The sequence below is a fragment of the Drosophila novamexicana genome, unplaced genomic scaffold (genome assembly GCF_003285875.2).
Source record: "Drosophila novamexicana strain 15010-1031.04,08,12 unplaced genomic scaffold, DnovRS2.1 tig00000485-arrow-pilon, whole genome shotgun sequence".
NCBI classification, from domain to species: domain Eukaryota; kingdom Metazoa; phylum Arthropoda; class Insecta; order Diptera; family Drosophilidae; genus Drosophila; species Drosophila novamexicana.
In genome coordinates this window covers 214,749-235,320 of record NW_020824808.1, presented here as the reverse complement: position 1 = coordinate 235,320, position 20,572 = coordinate 214,749, and the positions used below count along the sequence as shown (strand labels likewise).

The following is a 20,572-nucleotide window of genomic DNA, read 5'->3' as shown; positions in this document are numbered from 1 at the left end:
TGGTGTGTGTTGTGCCTGGCCTGAGTCTGCCTCATTCGTGTGTATTGGAACTGGAAGTTCAAAGCACTATTGACAAGCGGCAACATTTACGGCAAGTTTTGTGAACGGCAAACTTTAGTTTTTAGTAGTTGCAAGCACATCGTACGGATTGTTTAGCATTTTCAGCTGTTCTGGGAATTATATTGAGCTGCGTGTTAGCGATTTTCTAGCTGCGGGCAAGCACATCGAGACTAGAATTGGGCTCGTGACACGACAAAACACGACGTGTTTGTTGAACGAGATCTGACTCAGCATAAACATGAACACGTCGTGTTATTTTACTTGTGTCATTTCACTTGTCATTTCGCTTGTCATTTCAGCTGACATTGTAATATTGCCCTTTTTGTTGCATTACACACATTACATTACATATTTTCTACTTAGTAGTCATTCTATTTCCAAACTATATAAAATTTTATTTGAAACGTGGTTCAGCAATATCGGAAATCCACTTTACAGAATTCACAACACGTCCCCATCTCTGTGCAGAAATAATTAGAATTAATTTAATATGCTTCAAATGGTATCGTATACGTAATATAATGAGGACTTTGAGATGGGATTTGTGTCAAAACACTTTAACAAATTCTGTACTCGTGCTGCAGATCAACGTAAGATAGATCCAAGTATTTTGCATTGCAAGAGATTATTGTTAAATGTTTGAATATGTCATATAATGCTTAAAGCCAGATTTGAAGGTTTACAGCATATGCATAAAAAAGTTTGCAAAGATCTTCGTTTGATGGCCCAACAAAGGATTTAAAAATGTTCAGCGACAATTGTCATGCTTGAGAAATTAAACTATTTGCTTAACGAATGCCATTCAAAGTGGCATAAAAAAGAGAAAAACATAAAAATGTGGTATGAGTGGCAGGCATGGGAATAAGAGCTGAGGGCTTGGATGCTGCTGGAAAAGTGTCGAAGTTGAGCAGCGGCTTATGATCGTGCTCAAGGACGCTTATAAAACAAATAATGCGAAATGTATTAAAAACTATAACTTGCCGCCATTTGACATAAATGCCAATTTAAATGCTGCAAAACGCATAAATCAACAAACGAGAGTTGTTGCCGAGGTTGTTGTTGCTGTGCTTGCTGCCTCTGCTGCTGTTGTCTGTTGTTGTCGTGTTTTAGCCAAACAAACGATCAGCAAGTGGCGCACCTCAAAAACGTTTTCTGGCAAAAATGTTTTGTGCCCGCGGCAAACGGCAAAGCAATTGAAGAAGACACCAACAGCAGAAGGCGCAGAGTTCAGCCGAGGCAAAGGCAGCAACTGCAACTGAGTGACAAAAGTTGCCAGCAACTGCTGCAAATGGCGTCTAATTGAATTAACATAAACTGAATAAGAGAATATAAAAAAAGTTGTCTTAATAAATGCGCATAATTTGTGTGCCACACAGCACATCCTGGTCAGCTGGAGAGCATAGCGCTCTGGCATTTAGCTGGCTCAGTAGGAAATGACAGTCAGTGCAGCAGCAGCAGCAGCAGCAGCAGCAGCGGCAGCAGATCCACGAACAATGGCCAGTATCAAAAGTCTTGGCCTGAAAGCTCATTAACATGATTACAATGAATAATTCCACACATATTCCAACATTGTTGCAAATAATTACGAAAAGTGCATTTGTATGGCCATGCAATTAGTCACAGATAGCACAACAACAACTGCTGCTGGGTGTCGCTGCAGCATCTGCAACTCGCCGCGCCGGATTCTTGGCGAAATCAGCCGCCACCGCCACCGCCAGCTTTGCCGTTGCCATTCCCATAATTTGCAAAAATATTTTTTATCTTTTTTTTTTTTATATTTTATTTATTTTGTTGTTCGCCTCAGCTTAGGCACCGCGCCGCTGTCTATATGGCCCAGCACTTGGCAACTGCAGTTGTCTATAACATTTTCTCACGTTTCGTCTTGAAAGATTTCGGCACAAGTTGCGCCTTCGCGCTGCTGCCGCCTAATGGCGGGGGTGAAGCCTAATGCGCATTTTATGCAAATGCAAATGCAAAAAAAAAAAAAATGACTCGAATGCAGCTTTATCTAAGCATATGTATGTGCTTATTGCTCGGTTGTTGTCTCAGTTTGGCCAGTCTATGAGCGCAAATTAAGATGACAGAAGCGAGTCTATTAAAACAAGTTCGTTGCCTAAGTCTTTCATTTTTTTGTTTAATGTGCAAATAAAACCCCGCATCTGTACATTTTTTCTTAGTTTTGCAATGGTCATGCGTTTGACCAACTGTCAAATTAGCCGACTGACTGACCAACTGACTGGCCGGCTGGCTGACCCAATCCTGCGCCTGTGCCCGTTACCAGCCGCCGCGCTTGCGTTCAGCCATTTCGCAAGCGGCTGTCGCATCATAAACTGTAAATTGCACAGCTGCGACTGAATTTGCCACGTGCAGGCGTACCAAATCTCAGCCCATGCGAAATGTTTTCTGGGTATGTGTCTCTGTGTGTGTGTGTGATTTCTTATTATGAGCTTTTCCACTTTATCAACGGAAAATCTGCTGGCAACCGCACACATGCCCATGCTCATTGCTGCACAATTACTCAATGGGCCCAGACAGCAATTGCAATTGAAATGCCCAGCTCCAGAGCTGAAGCTGCCAAGCACATAGCACCCAGCACCCAGCTCCCAGCTCCCAGCTCCCAACCCCATTCCCATTGCCATTCCATTCCATTCCATCCTCGACTTGTTAGTCGGCCTGCTGCTAACTTTTTGGCATTATTTTTGGCGCGCCAGCAAATGCCAGCCAGGCGCTTGCCTGCGCCGCGCATCTTCAGCTTAATTGAAATTTACTTTTGCTGCTGCTGCTGCTGTTGATGTTGTTGATGCTGCTGCTGGTGAATGTCTGCATGCATTTTGCATTGGCTGTGGCTCCCACACATTTTGCAAATGCTTTCGGCACTTTTACTGCACTCTAGCAGCCGCTTATATAATCACAAAAATACCAACAACAGCAAGAAGAAGGAGAAATATTAAATAATTTACGGGGCAAATGTATTGGAATTCTTAACGAGTTGTTGCTGATGCTGCTGCCGCAAGACCCTTTTACCACTTGCCAGCCATTGAGCTGCTTGTAGCTGCCAAGTTGTACAACAAAATCGTGGCGCATTTATCAATGTCAGTCCACGCGGAGGCCATACAAATTGATGTGTATTTAATTGAAAGCGAGCGCTAATTAGAATTATGCCTAAGCTGCTGTGTAATGCCACAGGAAAATCGAGTTCGTGTCTTAAGTCTTTTGTTAGTCACTTTAATATTTTTCAATTTTTTTTTTTTGGTTTTACAGTGTCCACTGCACACTTCCTAGTTATTAGACATTCCCACGCAGTTGGGCAACAGCATCGCGTGAGTCATAGCCTTTCTTTGCGCGCAGATGACACAAAACGTAGGCCAAGCAAAAATAAATTGAACATTTATTATGTTTTTCTAGGCAGCCCCACAAAAAAAAAAAAAAAAAAACCAAAACGACCAGGCAAACTCTTACACAATCATTGCAGCTGAACTCTGAACATGAGCCGAGAAATTAGAAAAAAAAAAAACATAAAATGATGCTAAGCGAGCTGCAGGCACAGCTACAACTAGTCAGCACATGGCCATATGCCAAGCTGCCAGGCTGAAAGTCAACAAGTCACAAAGGCTCGTCTTCACTTTGGAGCAGGCAGTTGACATTTTTTTGCTTTTCAGTGCTGCTGAGCATTTTCCGGCAGCCCCAGCTCAGCTTTGAAATGCCAAGCTGCCAGTTTAGGGCCACGTTTTGATGGACATTAGGCGCATTTTGAGCCGCCTTCATTTGCCGCCTTTGGACAAATCAAAACGGCAAACAAAAATCTAAATAGCAACGCCCAAGAAATAGGAAAAAAAAAAAAAACAAAACAAAAGAAGAAAAACAGAAAATCTGCAAGATCTCTGCGGGCGTGCAAATTCCCACACTGCAACAAATGCCGCGCATTCCCCACACTCTGTGCCACACTCTACTCACCCATATACGCGAACCGGATTGCCGAGGGCAGCGACAGCGGCAGCGGCAGCAGCGCGACTTTTGGCCCGACATAAGCAGCAGCAGTGGCAGCAGCGGCAGCAGCAAGAGTAAATGACAATGCCGCCGCGCCATGACTAACTATGACATAATACCAGCGGAAGATGCAACCGAGATGCGGCGCGCTGCAAGCCACATGCATGTAATTGCAGCCGAGCTGCGGTGGGAGTGCGGTCGTACTCGCTCATAATCATCGGCTGAGAAGGCCTACAGCCTACCGCCAGCTGACGTAAGTGAGTGACAAACGATGCCAAAACTGCAACTGGGCTGTCGCTCAAACAATGCGCAAGTGTCACACGTTGCGTATGCGTAATGTGCGTTAAGCATGCGACACATGCGCCCAGTTAGAGTCCAACTTTGTGCTGTAGTCGTGCGGCGCTTCTAGCAGCGACGCGATGCGACGATGCGACTCGTGTGTGCGCTGCCGATGCCAACGCCGACGCCGTCGTCGACTTTTGCTCTGCTGCTTTTGGCCGCTTCTGCTGATGAGGCCCAAGTGGTTTTTCCTTTCGCTTTCAGAAATCATTTCGCTTCGACAACGTTAACGATAAAGTCGCAAAACGCGCAACACAGCGCCTCTCGTTTGGCTCGTCTCGTGCGGTTCGTAGTTCAATCAGTAACAGCTTTAAGCACAAAACAGTGACTGTCACTGTCACTGTGACTGTGACGGTGACTGAGTGTTTTGTTGTCTGCCTGTTTGCCCAGTCAAGTGGCAAAGAGTTCGTCTTCGTCTTCGCATTTGGCTGTCTTCAACGTTTCGCTGCACATTCTAAATGGCTTTTCCGTAGTTTTCGCACCTTGCGAAACACACAAATCTTTACGCATTTACATACGAAACGAAGACGAAGAAGAAGGAGAAGACGAGCATAAAACAGCAGAATTTTCGTTTCGATTATTGTCGGTAGTTTTTTTATGCTCATTTTCTACATGAGCGCTGCTGGCATGACAAACAGTTTCACATAATGAAAATGAATCGCTCGCTGATTTTGTGTTAAATTTTAAAAACAAAAACGATATCTAAAAAATATACACAGGAAGAAGAAAAACATAAAAAGGGCCAACCGAAAAACCATTAAAAAAACAACAACAACTTGTGCGTCTTATAATATTCCGTATTTATATGATTTGCCTGCGTGCTGTTGTGTTGTCTGTTTACAGTGCATTCCATGTGAATATCTACTTTAACTAGCAGCTTAAGCACTTTGGATAACCTTTTGGAGTACTATAATAAATTACAATTTCGGCTGTGGATATACGCCTCGACTTGGATTAATTAGTTAGGAACAGCGCCATGTTGAACATTAGCTATCATATGTGCGCCTTTCTGTTGGGTGAGTATTTAAAAGCATATAAGGAAAAAAAAAAGATATTAAAAATGTTTTAGTTTCGTTTTGTTACTTGAGTAAAACGAAAATATTTAAATATTAAGAAATTTGAATTGTTTTACCTGCTTATTTCAAGATTTTCCATTCTAACACAATAGTTAATAAATAATATGAAAATATTAAATATGAAAGTATGATACAATGTAAAAGTGGCGGAAAAGTCAAGAAGTTTTTAAGTAACATATACATAAAATTTTTGATGATATTTTAAAAGAAATATTTAGAGAGGCGGAAATCAATATCTTACAAAAAGTTTATCTTATTTTTTAGGAATCACAATGAATAAAACACATTTGATCGAAAATAATTGGGCCAAATTGAAAAAAGATAATAATAATAAAGGATTGAGATTCAATATATATATATATATATATTATTAAAATTGCATTAACAAATTTGATAAAAAATATCTAAATATAATAAATTAATAATATTTTAGTGCAATAAATGCATAAATTTCTGTTCTATGTAGAAATGGAACAAATGCGTTAGAGGAGTTCAAGTTCTTTTGAATTAAGTTAGTTTTATTTCAATTGAAAAAAAAGAAATACTTTAATGCAAACAAAACACGCATATTTTTTTTTTTTGAGTGAATTGGACTATTAATTATTATTGATTGTGTTAAATTGTGGTTATGGCGGGTTTTATTTGACACAAAATAATGTTCAATAGAACTAGCTGATATAATGCTTGAAAATAAGTTTGCTCATACATTGCATCAAAAACAATTGAATTCGTTTCCTTATGGCATTCATCATTAGGGACTCTGGCCCATTGGTCACGTATCATATTAACCTTCCTTTTTGGCTTAATTACGCATTCCGAAAATCACATCGGGCAGAGCTCATCTCCTCTCGATAACTAATTCGCATGATCATTAGCTGGCGCTGCCTCTTTAATCTTTCATAATAGGAAATTATGCATTGACTCAAGGTCCGCACATTAACGTAACCAAGCATCTGTTTATGGGAGTTTCTATCAAAGCTTGTCTATGCCCGAGTCCAATTAGTTGTGAATTTCGCCAAGAGATGCTTCCAGGTAACCGTCTGGCCGAAATGAGAAAGATAAATGGATCTGAACAATTATACTTAACGGATATTGGGTCAGGCCCAAGATAATTATATGCGCATGTAAAATTTATTATAAGTCTCTTTAACGGACGCCTCCACGGAAGCTGCGTGCGACTCACTTGTCTGGTCTTGAAACGAGGAATTCAAATTGGTTTTGAATAGGCTAAGGAAAACAAAAGCGAACACACTCCAGACAAAAGCTCAAGCCTCAAACCGCAATCGGGCATCATCTGCCCAGTCATAGTTCACAGCGTTGCCCAAAACAAAGCCAGGGAAAAGTTTTGGGGGAATTGAAAATGAAATTCATTTGAATTAAATGCGAATCTTTAAAAGGCACGACAAGACGGAATCTTTCTCTCTTTCTCCAGTGCCTTGTATATATTCGCCAGATGATGAATGAGGCTCTGCGATTCGATTGCATAATCCCAGCCAGCCAGCCAGCCATCCAGCTAGTCAGTCACTCCGACAGCGAATTTGACTGCAATTTGTGCCTGGCCAGACGAAGCCGACGATGCCACAGCCAAGGCGATTAGCATTGGTTCTGCAATTGCCAGTGCAATTGCCTTAATTGCAGCAAGCGCATCTTCCGCTTGCATTTTGTAAGAACAGTGGCCGCAAAAAAACTGTAAGCCAGCAACAGTGCCAGCCATAAGTCATATACATATGGACGTCATGGTAATTAGGCGTTCGGTGGCTTTAAAGTCACGGAGTAGAAGTGGTTTTTTATGTACCCACATTTACTCAGGTTTCTTTTTGTTTTATTTTTTCGGTGCAGTACAAAAAATGTTTGGCTAGATTTGGGAAGTTACTGTGAAATGAAAATTTTCTAATTTCAGCAAAAATAGTTTTTTAATTTTATAATTCAGGCTTTTTATGCTATTTTTTTTTAAACAAGTTTTTATTTTAAAAATAAATAATGCTTTAATTGAAAAAAATATACATGCATACATATCAGAAAATTTTGTTTAAAAACAAGAAATTAATTATAGAATCTTTTTTTCAATATTTTTTTTTAATAATTAAAAAAATTTTTTTTTAGTAGACATTTAAGTTAAGTAAAGTGTTTTCATTGGAAAAAAATGTTAATTATTCTGGATAACAGAAAAATTAATTTAAAAACAAAAACATTTTGTTAAACTGCGGAAAAAAATATTCATTTTTGTGCAATTATCTAAAGGTTAGTAAGAAGACGGCTAACCATTTTTTTGTCGAGTGTAGTACTCCGCTTTGGTAATCCATAACATTTGATTGACATGGCATTTTAATTGTTTGACCCTCATATTGGGTATACATATGTGTTTTTTGTGGCCAATTTGGCAGCCGAATTGACACAAGTGTACAAATATCGCGGTGGGAATATTTGCGGTCTTAACGATGTCTTTTTGTATCAAAAAGCCATCAATTGTCAAATATATAAAAACAACAAAAAGAGATTAAAAAACAACACACACACGCGCACACGCACACAGAACTTAGATAGCGTCAGCCTTGAGCATCATTAAGTACCCAGGTACATACATACACGCACACACACAAACGGACACACGCATAAATCATGTGCCTCTGCTCGTGCCTCGCAAGCGAAAGTGTTGCGAGTGCGAGCCACATCAAGCTGAAGGTCAGACGAGCTGCTACTGCCCCACTGATCGTTGCACCACTTGAGTTTCCAACTATTTTTTTTGTTTATTTGAAGATTTAATTCACGATTTCTTCTACGTCTTTACAGCCATAACAACGGCCATGCTGTGGGCCAATGTGCTGGGGCAACAGGCGCAGCTGTTGGATGAGGATGAGGATGTCTTTGGCAGGCCCTGGCCCACGTACAGTCTGCAGAATATGCCCAAGACGCAGTTCACATGCCGTGACAAGATACTTGGCGGCTACTATGCCGATCCCGAGACGCAGTGTCAGATGTTTCATGTCTGTGTCAAGCTGCCCGGAGTGGGGGTAAGTGTTGTGGCGGGTGTGGCGACAGGTAAAGACAGCAACAACAACAACAAAAACAAAAACAGCGGCTGCGGCAAAAATGCGGCAAATATAAAAGAAGGCTTAAGTTAGGGAATAAGCCATAGGACAAAAGTATAGAGTATATGGTATAGAGAATGGAGTGTTGGTTATAGGGCATAGAGGCTATAAGAGGCTCTATTCGGGAGTTTTCGACAAGCGGATACAAAATATATAATTCCCTCCATATGAGTCAAGCTCGTAACATACTACACTACTTGTCACCGTCTGTAGTCAACAACCCTACAGCAACTGTTTGTAGGCAATGAAAAAAAAAAGAATTAAACAAGTACTCTCTTTTACCAAAACCGCAGCTTGCGTACCGATCTCATTCGCTTTAGCAGTAATTAAAATATATTTACTACAAAAAAGCAGTTTCCTCACTTGGAATCGAACTCGCAACATACCGCGCTATTTGCCACCATCTCTACTCAGCAACCATAGCAACAGTTGACTGCCAGCGAGAAAAACATGAATTCAAATAGCAGCACATACAACAATCGCAATGGCAACGCTGATGATAGAATTTAGAAAGCTACATGTTAAATTTAGTGGCTCTAAATCTCTAAAAAAAAACTGAATTCCGAAATCGATTCTTATTGATTGCTTGGAAAAAGTGCATTCTATAGATTATCGGAAACAAACTAGGACTGCGCGAGAGATCCCGCGTTCGACTCTGCTGTTGATGCTGATCAAGAATATATATACTTTATGGGTTCGGAGATGCTTCCTTCTCCCTGTTACATACATTTGCACAACTACATTATATCCCTTTTACCCATTTCTAATGGGTTCAGGGTACAAAAGTTCCAAGTGTAGCTCCTAAGGTTGCCAAGCTCTTACATACAGATAGATGGACATGGCTAGCCCCAGCTTTGGATCGTCAGCTAGTCTCCTCCTTCTCCCTGTTACATACATTTGGACATAACCAGTATACCCGTATTAATACGTTTCTAAAGGAGGTCACGGTATAAAAGTTGTAACAAACCGAATTAGTGTTTAATTACATCAGTTTTGGACTGGGGTGTATAAATATAAGAGTGCCTATCAGAGGGACTCAGTTATTCGAAATGCCTTTCAAAGTTACATTGTTTTTGCTTATCTGCGCTGCTTTGCCGGGTTATCATGTCCGTTGGACCAGCCAGGCGATCTTAAAAGATTAAGGAAATGTTTTATTTTACCAGAAAATATAAATATTTTTATTAAATTAATTTAAATATAATATATACAGTTATTTGTCTTAGCTGTAGTTGCCTTATGTGATGGGGTTTTGAGAAAGCCCGCTTGGCAAATGGTAGCCTTTTTTTGTTTGCCATCCGATCGGTCTCAAATTTCACTCCTTTGCGTAAATCTTGCCACGGGCAAAGCCGGGGAATACCTGCTAGACTATATTTATTTATTGAGTGTAACAAGCATATTATCAAGTTACCCCAAGGTGTGTGTGCCTTGCAAAGGTGCGCATTTAGTGAATCAACCATACATCTAAAATCAAATTTAGGAAATGTACAGAATACGCTGTAAAGCTTTTATTAACGATAGAGTTCTATTATATATAATATCAATATATTTAGTATATAAAATGATACTAATTGATTTGTTACGTTGACGAGCAGGCAAAAAGAAAGAAATTTTCCGGCAAACGTTTTAATCAGTTTTTAAAGCTTCCGCATTTGAAACTAATTTGTATGAGATTAACACATAGAAGAAGACATCTCCAACCCCATAAAGTATAAATATTCCTGTTCAGCATCAACCTGTTTGATACTGTCATGTCCTGTCTGTTTCTATGCAGTCTAGTCTCTCAGTTTTTAAGATATCATCTTGAAACTTTGCACAGTTCCGTAATTCTATTGCAGGCAGTAAATATATCGGAGCCGGCCGAATGAATGTTTACATAGGTCAATTTTTCTGTGGCAGGCAGTACAAATGTCAAAACGGGTCGGATTGGACCACTATATCATATAACTGTCATAGATCGGTCGAAAATGAAGTTCTTGTCTTAACAACTTTTATTTTGTTTGGCTCAAAAAAAGGATTTCGATATATATTTTTATCGATTACTTGGAAATGGATCAGTTTTCAATTATCGAAAACAAACTCGTACTGCGCGGGCACTAGGAGGAACTTCATTCCAAATTTTAAGTCCCTAGCTCCTAGAGGTTCTCAGATCCTTGCGTTCCTACATACGGACGGACAGACGGACATGGCTAAATCGAATCGGCTATTGATGCTGATTAAGAATCCATATAATTAAGGAGTCGGAGATGCTTGCGGTGCAGGATACAGCTTTTCGATATTAAGTTAAGGTTTTACTGCAAACAATCTGAGTTTATCCATAGTCTTCAGTCCAGATAGTTGGGAATTCGAACCGGCGACCACCAAAAAGATGTTTAGCATAAGTTAAAATTGATTCAATTTTAATAGATATAGATGCACGTGTCTGAGTACAGTCTAGCTGCATATTCATGTCTTTGTAAAAGGCATAGAATTTAATGTTCCCGCCGTTGGGGCCTCTTCCGAAAAGTAAAAAAAAAAAACAAAAAGAGGGAAACCGAGAAAACGTCTGATTCCGTTTACTTGCGGACGCCTTTTTGTAAAATCTTTCGTTTGGTTGCCGCTGTCGGCTAAATGGCAAATCTTCTGCAGCTCCAGCGCCGAACAGTCGTAGTCGGTGGACGGTGGCTGGTGGATGCGGGGTGCGGGTTGCAATGGGACTGATGAGACTTCGTGACTGCCAGGTTGTCAGCCGGTTGCAGTTGTAGCTAAGGCCAAAGTTAAAGAAAAAGCAGCATTTGCTCTCTGTATAAAGTGACCTTTAAGTGTAAAGAGCGTTCGGTACGTTTTCAGTTTCAATTGTCTGTCACATAGAGAGCGAGAGAGAGGGGTGGAGAGATCTAACGTCCGGACTTGGCGCAATGTCGCTGCAGCTCGCTGCTCTCCAACTGATTCATCTGATGCGTGCTATGCAGCTCATGGAAGATGGTATCAAACATCTTGGATAGCTGTGCCTCACGCTCCTGTTCCTGCAGCTGCAGCGCCAACCGCTGCTCTGACCACAGGCTCTTAAACATTTCTGAATACATGGCCAGTTTGCGCTGAAAGACGAGCCGTTGCTTTTGCACCTTCTTGTTGGCCTCGGCCAGGAGCAAATTCAGGCGGGTTAACATTTGATTTTTCTGCTCCAGCTGTTGGTTATTCTGCTCGAAATTTAGTGTCAGCTGTGCGAGTATATGCTGTATTTCCAGCATCTCCCCAAAGCTGGCTGCCGCATCCGCTTTGATGTGCTTCAGTTGGGCGCACAGCTGGCGTTGCTCCTCGCATAGCACGTTGTCACAGCTAATGAGTAGCTGTTCCTGTTCCTGCAGAAATTTATCATAGAATTGAATGGAGGTTGGATCTGATTTGGTAAAGGCGCTGCGCTGATTGCTGCCTGTGAACCCTAATTCCAGCTGGGAGCTGCTGCAGCTGATCTTAAGCAACTCCAGCAGCTCAAACAGCTGAAATTTGCGACCGCTGCCGCTCCAACATTTCAGGCTAAACATCTTTTCACTCAGGCAATGGCATTTGTTCCGCTCCCTCATATAGAGGGCCTTCCAGATTTTGGCGCAACCAATTGCCGATACCGTATCCAATTGTATATCCGGCACAGTTGTATAGTTAATAATAATTGTGGTCTCATCCTCGCCCAGCAAATCCTTTAGGATTCGTGTCAGCCGTATATTGTAATACCTGAGATGGGTTTTCGGATTGCCTGCTAGCGCACTGATGATCCTCAGCAGTGAGGCCATCGGTGTGGCCAGTTGTAGCAGCATCTCCGGCTGTTGGACACACATCAGATGGACTAGCTGCAGGCTGCCATGCAGGTGCATCGATTGCTCCAGATTGGTTTGCCTCACGCATATCGTGAACAGAGCATAGGGATAGTCATTGGCTGTCATCTTGTGATCCGACTGCTGCTGCTGCTGCTGCAGTTGTCCAATGACCTTCTCTATATACATGTAAACATCATGGGATGAGGCAACAAAATGTTCCCGTGCCTCCGTCAAGCAGTCATTGTCATCCGATCCGATATTATGGACCAACCGGTCTTGCACTACATAGTGCTGCATATGCTTGATGGATATGTTAATTTCCATGGTCACCTCCATGGTATAGACGTGGCTAAATAAATTATTTAGAATGCGATCGATCATATCCAATTTGATAGCACGATCATCCTCTATGGCTGTGCCATAATCGGGCCAGTTGCCATAGTTGAATATTGTGCTGGTTTTACCCTTGAGCACATCATCCAGAACACTCGCGATGGCCTCCTCACAGACGTCCGATTGATGTTGACTGAGCTCAGACAATTTGCGAAAAAGATACATTTTAGCCTATGGAAGGAATTGTGCGGCATTGAGTTGCGGCATGCAGCAAGCGGCAACCAGTTGCCTCTCTTACCATGTTTAACGAAATGAATTAGGTCCAGGCCACAATGGTACGAGTTTTGTGTGGTATCGAATTGAACTATACTATACATATGGATTTTGAGTTGTCAATTAGCCTACTGCTTCTGTAACTATGTCTACACAGAGACAAGAATCGAGAACGTTCACTTCAATTAACAGAAAATGTGTGCACAGCATCACCTGGCCTACCACGTCTACCACGGCTGCCGCCGCTGCCAATGGTTGCCACGGCTGCTGCTGATGCCGGATGCCACTAAAATGCCAAGTGCCACAGCAACACACACAAATGCCAAAGTTCGGCAACGGCCTTTGGCTTGTTAAAGTCAAAACCTTGCCGTCGATGTATTGTATACATTGTCACGATATGCGCAACGACATCTTTCGAGATCGTAAAGTATGCCTGCACACTGATATCATATCTTTGAGCGAATGTATTTCTTATACATCAATAGAATTATTACTAGTTTTCAATATAGCTGGAAACTAATAAACACAATTTATCAAAGCTCCTAAGGCCTTCGTTTGACTTCGAACCAGTCCGAGACTCGAACCTGCATCCCTGTACCCATTAAAAAAAACCCTCTTAACCTTTGTATCCACACATGCAAATTTATGCTTTGGCTATGAAGTCGAAGTATATATATTTTTCACCAGCTTAACATCCGTTCGTCTGTCCGTCTGTGTGAGCTCGTCGATCATACATATTAAATATATAAGTACATATATAAATTTAATATATATAATAAACTATTAATAAAACGAAAATTTAAATTGTAAAATTTAAATTTTATATAGAGTTTGTTAAGTTGGGACTAAAATTGGTTAAAAAAATCCGTTGAAGTGTTTAGAGAAAACAAATGAAAACTTGTTTTGGACAGGCTTAAAAAAGTATAATTGAACAAATATTCAGAACACTTTAAATTTGTTAAAAAAAAAAAAACTTTTTAAAATCTAGAAGAAAATTCCCAAAATATGTCTATTTATATACAATTTATAGTTGTTGGGATTTGCTGACCTATTCTTCATTTTATATAAGATGTCTCTATACTGCATTTTATGTGACTAAAATAATGCATCACTTTATTTAAATCATATTGGAAAACAATTTATAGATTCTCAAGTAATTTGTGATTGATTTTGCTGTTGTTGTTGTTGTTGTTGTGGTTGTTGCTGGTTTTCTCAATAACCTAAAGACAAAAGAAACAAAAAATAGCTTGAAACTAATTTTGCCCACTTATTAAATTGAATTTTGCATGTTGATCTGGTTATGTGCTTACGCTGTTAATGCTGTTAATGCCGTTTACTGTTTGCGCAGCTCTCACATCGAAGAGTTAATTCGTTTGTCCAACAGGTGCAGGACTATCGCTTCCTCTGCCCAAATAGCACTGCCTTCGATCAGGAGCTACAGATCTGCGCCAACTGGGCGGACGTCGACTGTGACAAGGCACCGGCATATTATGATGGCAACAATCTAAACGATTTATATCGCGGCGGCGAGGAGAGCAAGAGCCCCAACCAGGGCGAGGAAGAGGAGGGCACCTTCCATTTGCAGCGCGCCGAAAGTGGTCAGCAATATGCTCAGACATAATTATCCAATTATAATGTATTATTTATTTTTCGCATCCATTATAAACATTTGACCTGATTGCAGGTGATGTGCGTCGCTCCAAGGAGAATCGCGGCGATCAAAAGTCGCGCCCCAGACATAATTATGGGCAAACAGCGTCCAGTGGCAGTGCGGACAGCACGCAAACAACCAGGCGACCCATCACCAGCTATTATACACCCACGACAACAACAACGACAACAACAACCAGCACCGAGCGCAGCTACTACAACAACCACAACTACAACAACAACAACGATGATTCGAAGCGTAAGCCATCCAAACAATGGAATCTTCAAATTTATTACACAAATTAATCACGCGCTTGTCTCTGCATCTGCTTTTTTTCCCGCCACAGAAGACATCGATGATATCTTCAAGGGTTCCCACAGTTCGCACTTCTTTGCCAATCGCCATGGCGGTCGTGAATTCGACGAGGAGCCGGCTGTAGTTGCCCGTTCCAGACCCAACGATTTCAACGATTATAGTCGCAAGACCACGGAGACGGCCAGCAAAACGCGTGCCACGCCCACGCGGGCACAGCGTACCAGCAGTCAGATACCCGCGTTCACAGCAACAACAACAACCACTAGCAGCACAAGTGCTCCTACCAGCAAATCCCTGAAGAAGATAACGCTGCATGCCGCCTACAATACAGGCTTCCCGGACTACACGCAACATCATAAATCCAGTACGCCCAGCAGCGTGCCGCCCACGGCGGGCACCACGCCACGTCTGGGCAGCGGCATCACCAGCCGGTTTAGTTTTGGAGTGAACGACTATCAAACCCAGGAGCGCATACAGCCGACCACGTATAATCCGAACAATGGATATCGCTTCAAGAGCACGGAGCTACCCGCCAGCTCGACCAAGCTAACGGGCAAGAATGCTCAGGACTTTGACAAGGAGACGACCAGGCGTCATAATAAGCCCACGGTGGCAGCGCGCAAGCAAAAACTTGGCCCACAGGAGTCCAACTACATAAATCACAACGAGTTTGCCGAGCTGCCCAAAGCGAAGCTGCAGCAGCCCCAGCCTTTCCAGGCCACATCAGGTGCCACACGCAAGCCCGCCCAGCTGGAGCCGCAGTATCAGCGACCGCGTGCTAACGGTCAACAGTTGACGCGCGTGGGCAGTCAGGAGCCGGCGCCGTTTAAGACCTCGTCTGCTGCCAAGCCGCGTACCTTCACCAGCCGCGGCAGCATCACCTACAAGGCCACCACGCAGCGCTATGCCGACGATGAGTTCTATTACCCGACAACCACTAGCACGACGGCAAATCCCAGCAAGAAGTTGTCTACGCAAGCCTACACGCCCACCACCTTTAAGCCCACCACGTACAAGAAGTCCTACGAGACGAACTATTATCAGGCACCGCAAACGCTGCGTCCCAGCCAGAGTGCGAGTCCCAAGAAGACATCCGCTGTGACGCCGCAGTCGGTGCCGACCACTACGGCCAATCCGTACTACAATGTGGATGAAGATGACGGCCAATACCATCCGGAGCTATATGAGAATGATTTTCCGCGCAATCGTTTCAAGTTTCTGCGCAACAGATCCACCAGCTCTGGTACCACGACAAGCACGACTAGCGCTCCGGTAGTCAGCCGGCAGCCACATGGCTTCCATCAGGCGCACAGCCATCTGAAGAGCCAACAGCAGTCGGCGTATCAGAAGGAGCGCGAACAGGAGCAATCGGATCTGAGCGACGAGGATGAGCTCTTCAAGACGGCGCAGTCGCTAAACTTTGGCGCTGCCAGCATTAACAAGCTACGCGCTGACATCTACAAGGCGGAGAAGACATCACAGCAGTATAACTCGCAATACAGTCCACAGCTGGCGCCATCTAGTCCGAAGACGACCGCACAGACGAGCAGCAGCCCAACAACCACAACCACAACGAGCACAACAAGACGCCCCACAACAACCACAACCACAACGACAACAATAACTACAAAGCCAACCACAAGCTCCGCCTTGGAGCCCAAGAAATCAGCGAAGAGCAAAAAGGAGGATAAGAAAAGCAAATCCAAACGGCCGCCACATGCCGATGAGGATACCAGCTACGACTATGCCTACTATGACACGGACTGAGCTTCAGTTCCGGCCCAGCCCCTACATTTAACTGCAAGCTCCATATTTTGTATTCCTTCATCATAAACTATGAATGTTCATAGCATAAAAGCATGCATCAACTAAACATCCCAATCCTCTCCAGCAGCAATAATATAGGTGCCACAGTATTTTATACAAACAACAAAAAATGAAGAAGAAGAAGAAAGAAAACTACCCATTTTGCGATTGCTCGAATTTTTCATTGCCTTCGGCTGCTCGCACAGCCCTCGAATACCCATTAACACTCGCGTACATTCATTCAATCAAATGCGTTCTAATGAATTTCCATGCGTGTATCTAGTTATTTAAATAAAACAAACATATTTTTAGTCGTTAGACAATTGTTAAACTGAAAGGAAGCGAAACACAGAAAATATTCAAGAAAAACAAGTACATTTCGACCTGGAGCCAGCTAAATTCAAACAAAATATTTCTATTCAACAATTTGTATTTGTAATGATTTTCGATTGTATTGTATTGCGAAATTATTATTAATTTTAAGTTTTCTTGTAAATAAAATGATAAATAATATTTTTTCGCTTAATATTAATAATAGTTTTCGCTTAGTGCTTGCTGTCGTTACGAAATAAATAACGAATAATTTTTAAATGGTCAATGAAAGCGCGCCAAGATGTAGCAGCTGTCGTTATCGATTCTTTGATTGACTATGCAGCCCTGGCATATCGATGCTTGATCTGAAATATTGGTATCGAAGCCGTAGCTGGCAAATCAAATACACGAATGCAGCCCTTTTAGCGCGTAAATTTAAATAAGCCTGTTTTTGTGTATTTAATTAAATTTTAATTTAGTTAATCTTAAATCATATAAATTAGCTTAGTTAAAATGTGTGCAGTGCAGTTAAAATTGCGGCGCTTAGTCTTTAAATTTCTGACGCACGCAGCGCGGCATTGGGAATAAATAGAGCAGCATATTGAAGGCAGCCAAGCCCACGGCAAAAGCGCAGGACGCAGCCACATCAATAGTTTCCTGTAGTCAAGAAGGAAAGTATGACAATAAACTTATAGATGAATATGTATGTCATATAGTTAACTCACATCTGGATCGGGCAGGCCCAAGCGTTCGTGCATAAAGTCCGCTGGCTTGGGGCAAATCACGGAGGCAGTGGGCGTGCAGTTCAGCTTGCGCGTCTGAAAGGCGATGCTGTGCAGCAGCGAGGAGGCGTAACGTGTGTGTGTGCCCTTTGTGTTGTCCTGCAGCCAGGGCTGCAAGCCCTTAAAGGAGCTGTAGAATCAAGTAATATTAAATGTATATTCAACAGACGCTGAACTTGCAACTTGCCGCACGGTGCCACTGGCCAAGGCAATGCTTATGACCAGCACATAGGTCACTGCAATGGCTGCATTAAAGGGCACCTTAACCACCAGCAGAAAGGATATGCTCATCTGTTCGGCCAGGACAAAGCTGGACCATAATGCCACAAAGAGATAGGCAAAAACGGTGCCATTATTGAACTTGGTATCCAGTAGCAAGCTGCAAATTTATAAAGAATGAAAAGAATTTTAAAGATGTCTAGACCTTCATCTAAATAGGTTTAGATGTAGATACAGATGGGACCAAATCTGAACTTACGGGTAGATAACACAGCTCGCCAAGACTGCAGAGACCGCTGAGAAGGGTATGGAAACGGAATTGTAGGCAACGAGCAGCGTGGTGCCCGAGTAGAGACCCTCCGGTGTATCCTGCGAGAACTTTTTGCGCCAAATGGGAACTGCAAGACGTAGAATTTGAACTGGGAAACTTAAGATAAGCTTATATAGCTCACATAAAGATATGGTGGTCAAAATGCCGCAGCCATAGGACAGACCAAGTATATTCAGTATCAAGCCATTTCGGGTAAAGAAGCCACTCGCATCATCCTATAAGATTCAGAACAGGTATTAGGCAAAGATAAACCCGAGGTATATAGGAACACCCACGCCAAGATTTGTGTAGAAGGCCCACAAAATGGCCATGGCTATGGGCAGGAGCAGCAAACGGAGGAAGAGTGTCTTCATACCGACCACTCCACATGAAAAGGTGGAGGCCAGCAGTTTTCTAAAAATCAAAATAAATAAGAACTAAGTTTCCCAGAAGAATATTTTAAAGATGCGCTAGTTCGATTGCTTACAAATAGAGCATGATCCAAACTTTGAGTTCACCGGGCTTTCCATAGGCCAGTGGAACCTTGCCCGAGCCCATGTTGTTCAGCGGCGCGTCGGAGATGGGTGTTTCTCTAGAGAAGCGCTCGACGAGCGCCTCAATCTGCTGGCTGGACTCTAGAAAACGATCGCGACTGCGACGATCCACAGTGGAGAGGCACAAATAATACATGAGCGGATTCTCCAACTGGGGACATGGAAACCCAATGGCATGAAAGTACTCCAACATGGCTCGAGTGCCGCCCGAGTAGACAACTCCGCCCAGGCACAAAAACAGCGCTCGATCCAAAAAGGGAAAGACATCGGAGCGTGGCTTCTCCAGCGACAACAAAATGCCGCAGCCCGTCTTCTTGGCCGTATTCGAGAGTATGGAGATGAGCAGATAGGCGCTCAACGGATCCAGACCCTGCGTAGGCTCATCCAGCAGCAGCATGACTGAAAGTAGCTCAAGCTGAGTAGAACCGGATGTGATTGACTAGTCTAGGATTAGATGACTCACCCGGATCTCGGACCAGCTGTATGCCAATGGCCAAGCGTCTGGCCTCGCTGATGTTCAAGTACTCCACGCGCTTGTGGGCCACCTGCGACAGCGCCAGATCTGCCAGCACCTGACGCACCTTGGAGCTCTTCAAATATCCACCCAGCTGCAAGAAGCAACAGCTTTAACTCATGAAAATTCGAGGATAAGGCCTGCACTTACAATGGTGGGCGTGTAGTGTAGTGTCTGGGCCACTGTCAGGCCGGGCACAAAGGTGCAGGATTGGGTTACATAGCCGCAGCGTTGCTGGAACAGCGCCTTGCTCAGCGGCGATCCATTGAGCAGCACCTGACCACGGGTAGCGCCATCCGCGCGCCTGGCTATGACGTCTAGCAAAGCGCGTTTGCCGCTGCCTGAAAAAATACAGCATGCCTTAGAGCCGGAACGCTATGTAGTTGAGCTGCCTACCCTTGGAGCCCAGAATAGCCATCACCTCACCACTGTGCACGGTCAGGTTGACACCTTTGAGCACCAGCGCCGAGTTGCCGGCACCATTGAAGCAGCCACCACCGTCAACCTGGAAAGAGAGCGCACAGGAGAGCGGACCCAAAACAAAAGACTTCAATTGGAAATTTAGCTCCAAGCACTTCCAGTACACTTGCCTCGGTGGTGTGGAATATGTTGTGCGCTTCCAGTACGTAATCGCTGCCAATCATTTTCATAGCCAAAAACGAAAATAACTCTTCGGAAACAGCTTTGTTTGTTGTTCTTCTGCTCTATGCCTCACACGCTGTACGCCGTTGAAGAGCGGCTCAAAGAACTCGCAGTGCCTGGAAGTAAACAGTGCACAACACTGGCATGAGCGTTGAGTTGCGAGCCAAGAGAGAGAAAGCGAGGAAGAGAGGAAGAGTGAGAGATTGGGAGAGCGCAAGCTGTATTAGAATTTGTAGTATAATTCTTTCGAATTTATTCACTCGAGTATTCAAAACTATGCACTTATAAATATGTATGATTGATTAATATTTATTTATTTTGTTTTATTAGTAATATTATGTTTTTAAAAAATACAACACACCACAAAAAAAATGTAATAATAACCGTGCACACGTCTAAACCAATTGAGCGCACAATTCCAACTGTCGCTGATCCGCACACAAGCCACAAGACAATTCCAATTGGAAGCATAAGCGCTGGCAAGTGGAATGCGTTGCGCTCTCTGCGCTTCCAGGCGCG

General features: G+C 43.0%; 3 protein-coding genes and 1 long non-coding RNA gene across 7 annotated transcripts; 1 reads left to right on the top strand and 3 right to left on the bottom strand.

Moving 5' to 3' along the window:
• Positions 1–5,362: 5,362 nt before the first annotated feature.
• Positions 5,363–16,889, top strand: LOC115761454 (mucin-5AC). The gene is made up of 5 exons (XM_030703220.1): positions 5,363–5,402; positions 8,253–8,473; positions 14,297–14,546; positions 14,633–14,857; positions 14,946–16,889. Exons 1-5 carry the CDS (start codon positions 5,363–5,365, stop codon positions 16,679–16,681), a joined length of 2,472 nt encoding a protein of 823 aa, XP_030559080.1. The 3' UTR covers positions 16,682–16,889.
• LOC115761568 lies at positions 9,618–10,038 on the bottom strand. Of its 3 annotated transcripts, none has more exons than XR_004017747.1 (2): positions 9,960–10,038; positions 9,618–9,916 (listed from the first exon to the last, which is right to left on the bottom strand). It is a non-coding gene; the product is annotated as an uncharacterized LOC115761568 (long non-coding RNA). The 3 variants fall into 3 exon arrangements; XR_004017749.1 differs by having other exon boundaries at positions 9,618–9,911; XR_004017748.1 differs by having other exon boundaries at positions 9,618–9,908.
• LOC115761566 (kinesin heavy chain) lies at positions 11,086–13,090 on the bottom strand. The gene is made up of 2 exons (XM_030703354.1): positions 12,974–13,090; positions 11,086–12,906 (listed from the first exon to the last, which is right to left on the bottom strand). Exons 1-2 carry the CDS (start codon positions 12,974–12,976, stop codon positions 11,425–11,427), a joined length of 1,485 nt encoding a protein of 494 aa, XP_030559214.1. The 5' UTR covers positions 12,977–13,090; the 3' UTR covers positions 11,086–11,424.
• A 610-nt stretch (positions 16,890–17,499) lies between the features above and the next one.
• On the bottom strand, positions 17,500–20,474 carry LOC115761746 (ATP-binding cassette sub-family G member 5). 2 transcript variants are annotated; one of them, XM_030703644.1, is made up of 12 exons: positions 20,415–20,474; positions 20,002–20,169; positions 19,808–19,916; positions 19,562–19,752; positions 19,361–19,505; positions 18,831–19,296; positions 18,640–18,757; positions 18,486–18,579; positions 18,293–18,431; positions 18,002–18,193; positions 17,758–17,944; positions 17,500–17,689 (listed from the first exon to the last, which is right to left on the bottom strand). In XM_030703644.1, exons 2-12 carry the CDS (start codon positions 20,059–20,061, stop codon positions 17,576–17,578), a joined length of 1,815 nt encoding a protein of 604 aa, XP_030559504.1. In that variant the 5' UTR covers positions 20,062–20,169; positions 20,415–20,474; the 3' UTR covers positions 17,500–17,575. The 2 variants fall into 2 exon arrangements, with proteins under 2 accessions (XP_030559504.1, XP_030559503.1); XM_030703643.1 differs by having other exon boundaries at positions 20,002–20,192; positions 20,415–20,461.
• Between the last annotated feature and the right edge of the window lie 98 nt (positions 20,475–20,572).

Coding starts and splice junctions, on each gene's coding strand:
- LOC115761454 (XM_030703220.1), top strand. CDS start 5,363: ATGTTGAACATTAGCTATCATATGTGCGCCTTTCTGTTGG. Junction 5,403..8,252: donor TATGTGCGCCTTTCTGTTGG/GTGAGTATTTAA, acceptor ACGTCTTTACAG/CCATAACAACGGCCATGCTG. Junction 8,474..14,296: donor TCAAGCTGCCCGGAGTGGGG/GTAAGTGTTGTG, acceptor CTGTTTGCGCAG/CTCTCACATCGAAGAGTTAA.
- LOC115761746 (XM_030703644.1), bottom strand. CDS start 20,061: ATGAAAATGATTGGCAGCGATTACGTACTGGAAGCGCACAACATATTC. Junction 19,917..20,001: donor ACATATTCCACACCACCGAG/GCAAGTGTACTG, acceptor CTCTCTTTCCAG/GTTGACGGTGGTGGCTGCTT. Junction 18,432..18,485: donor TTTGACCACCATATCTTTAT/GTGAGCTATATA, acceptor TACGTCTTGCAG/TTCCCATTTGGCGCAAAAAG.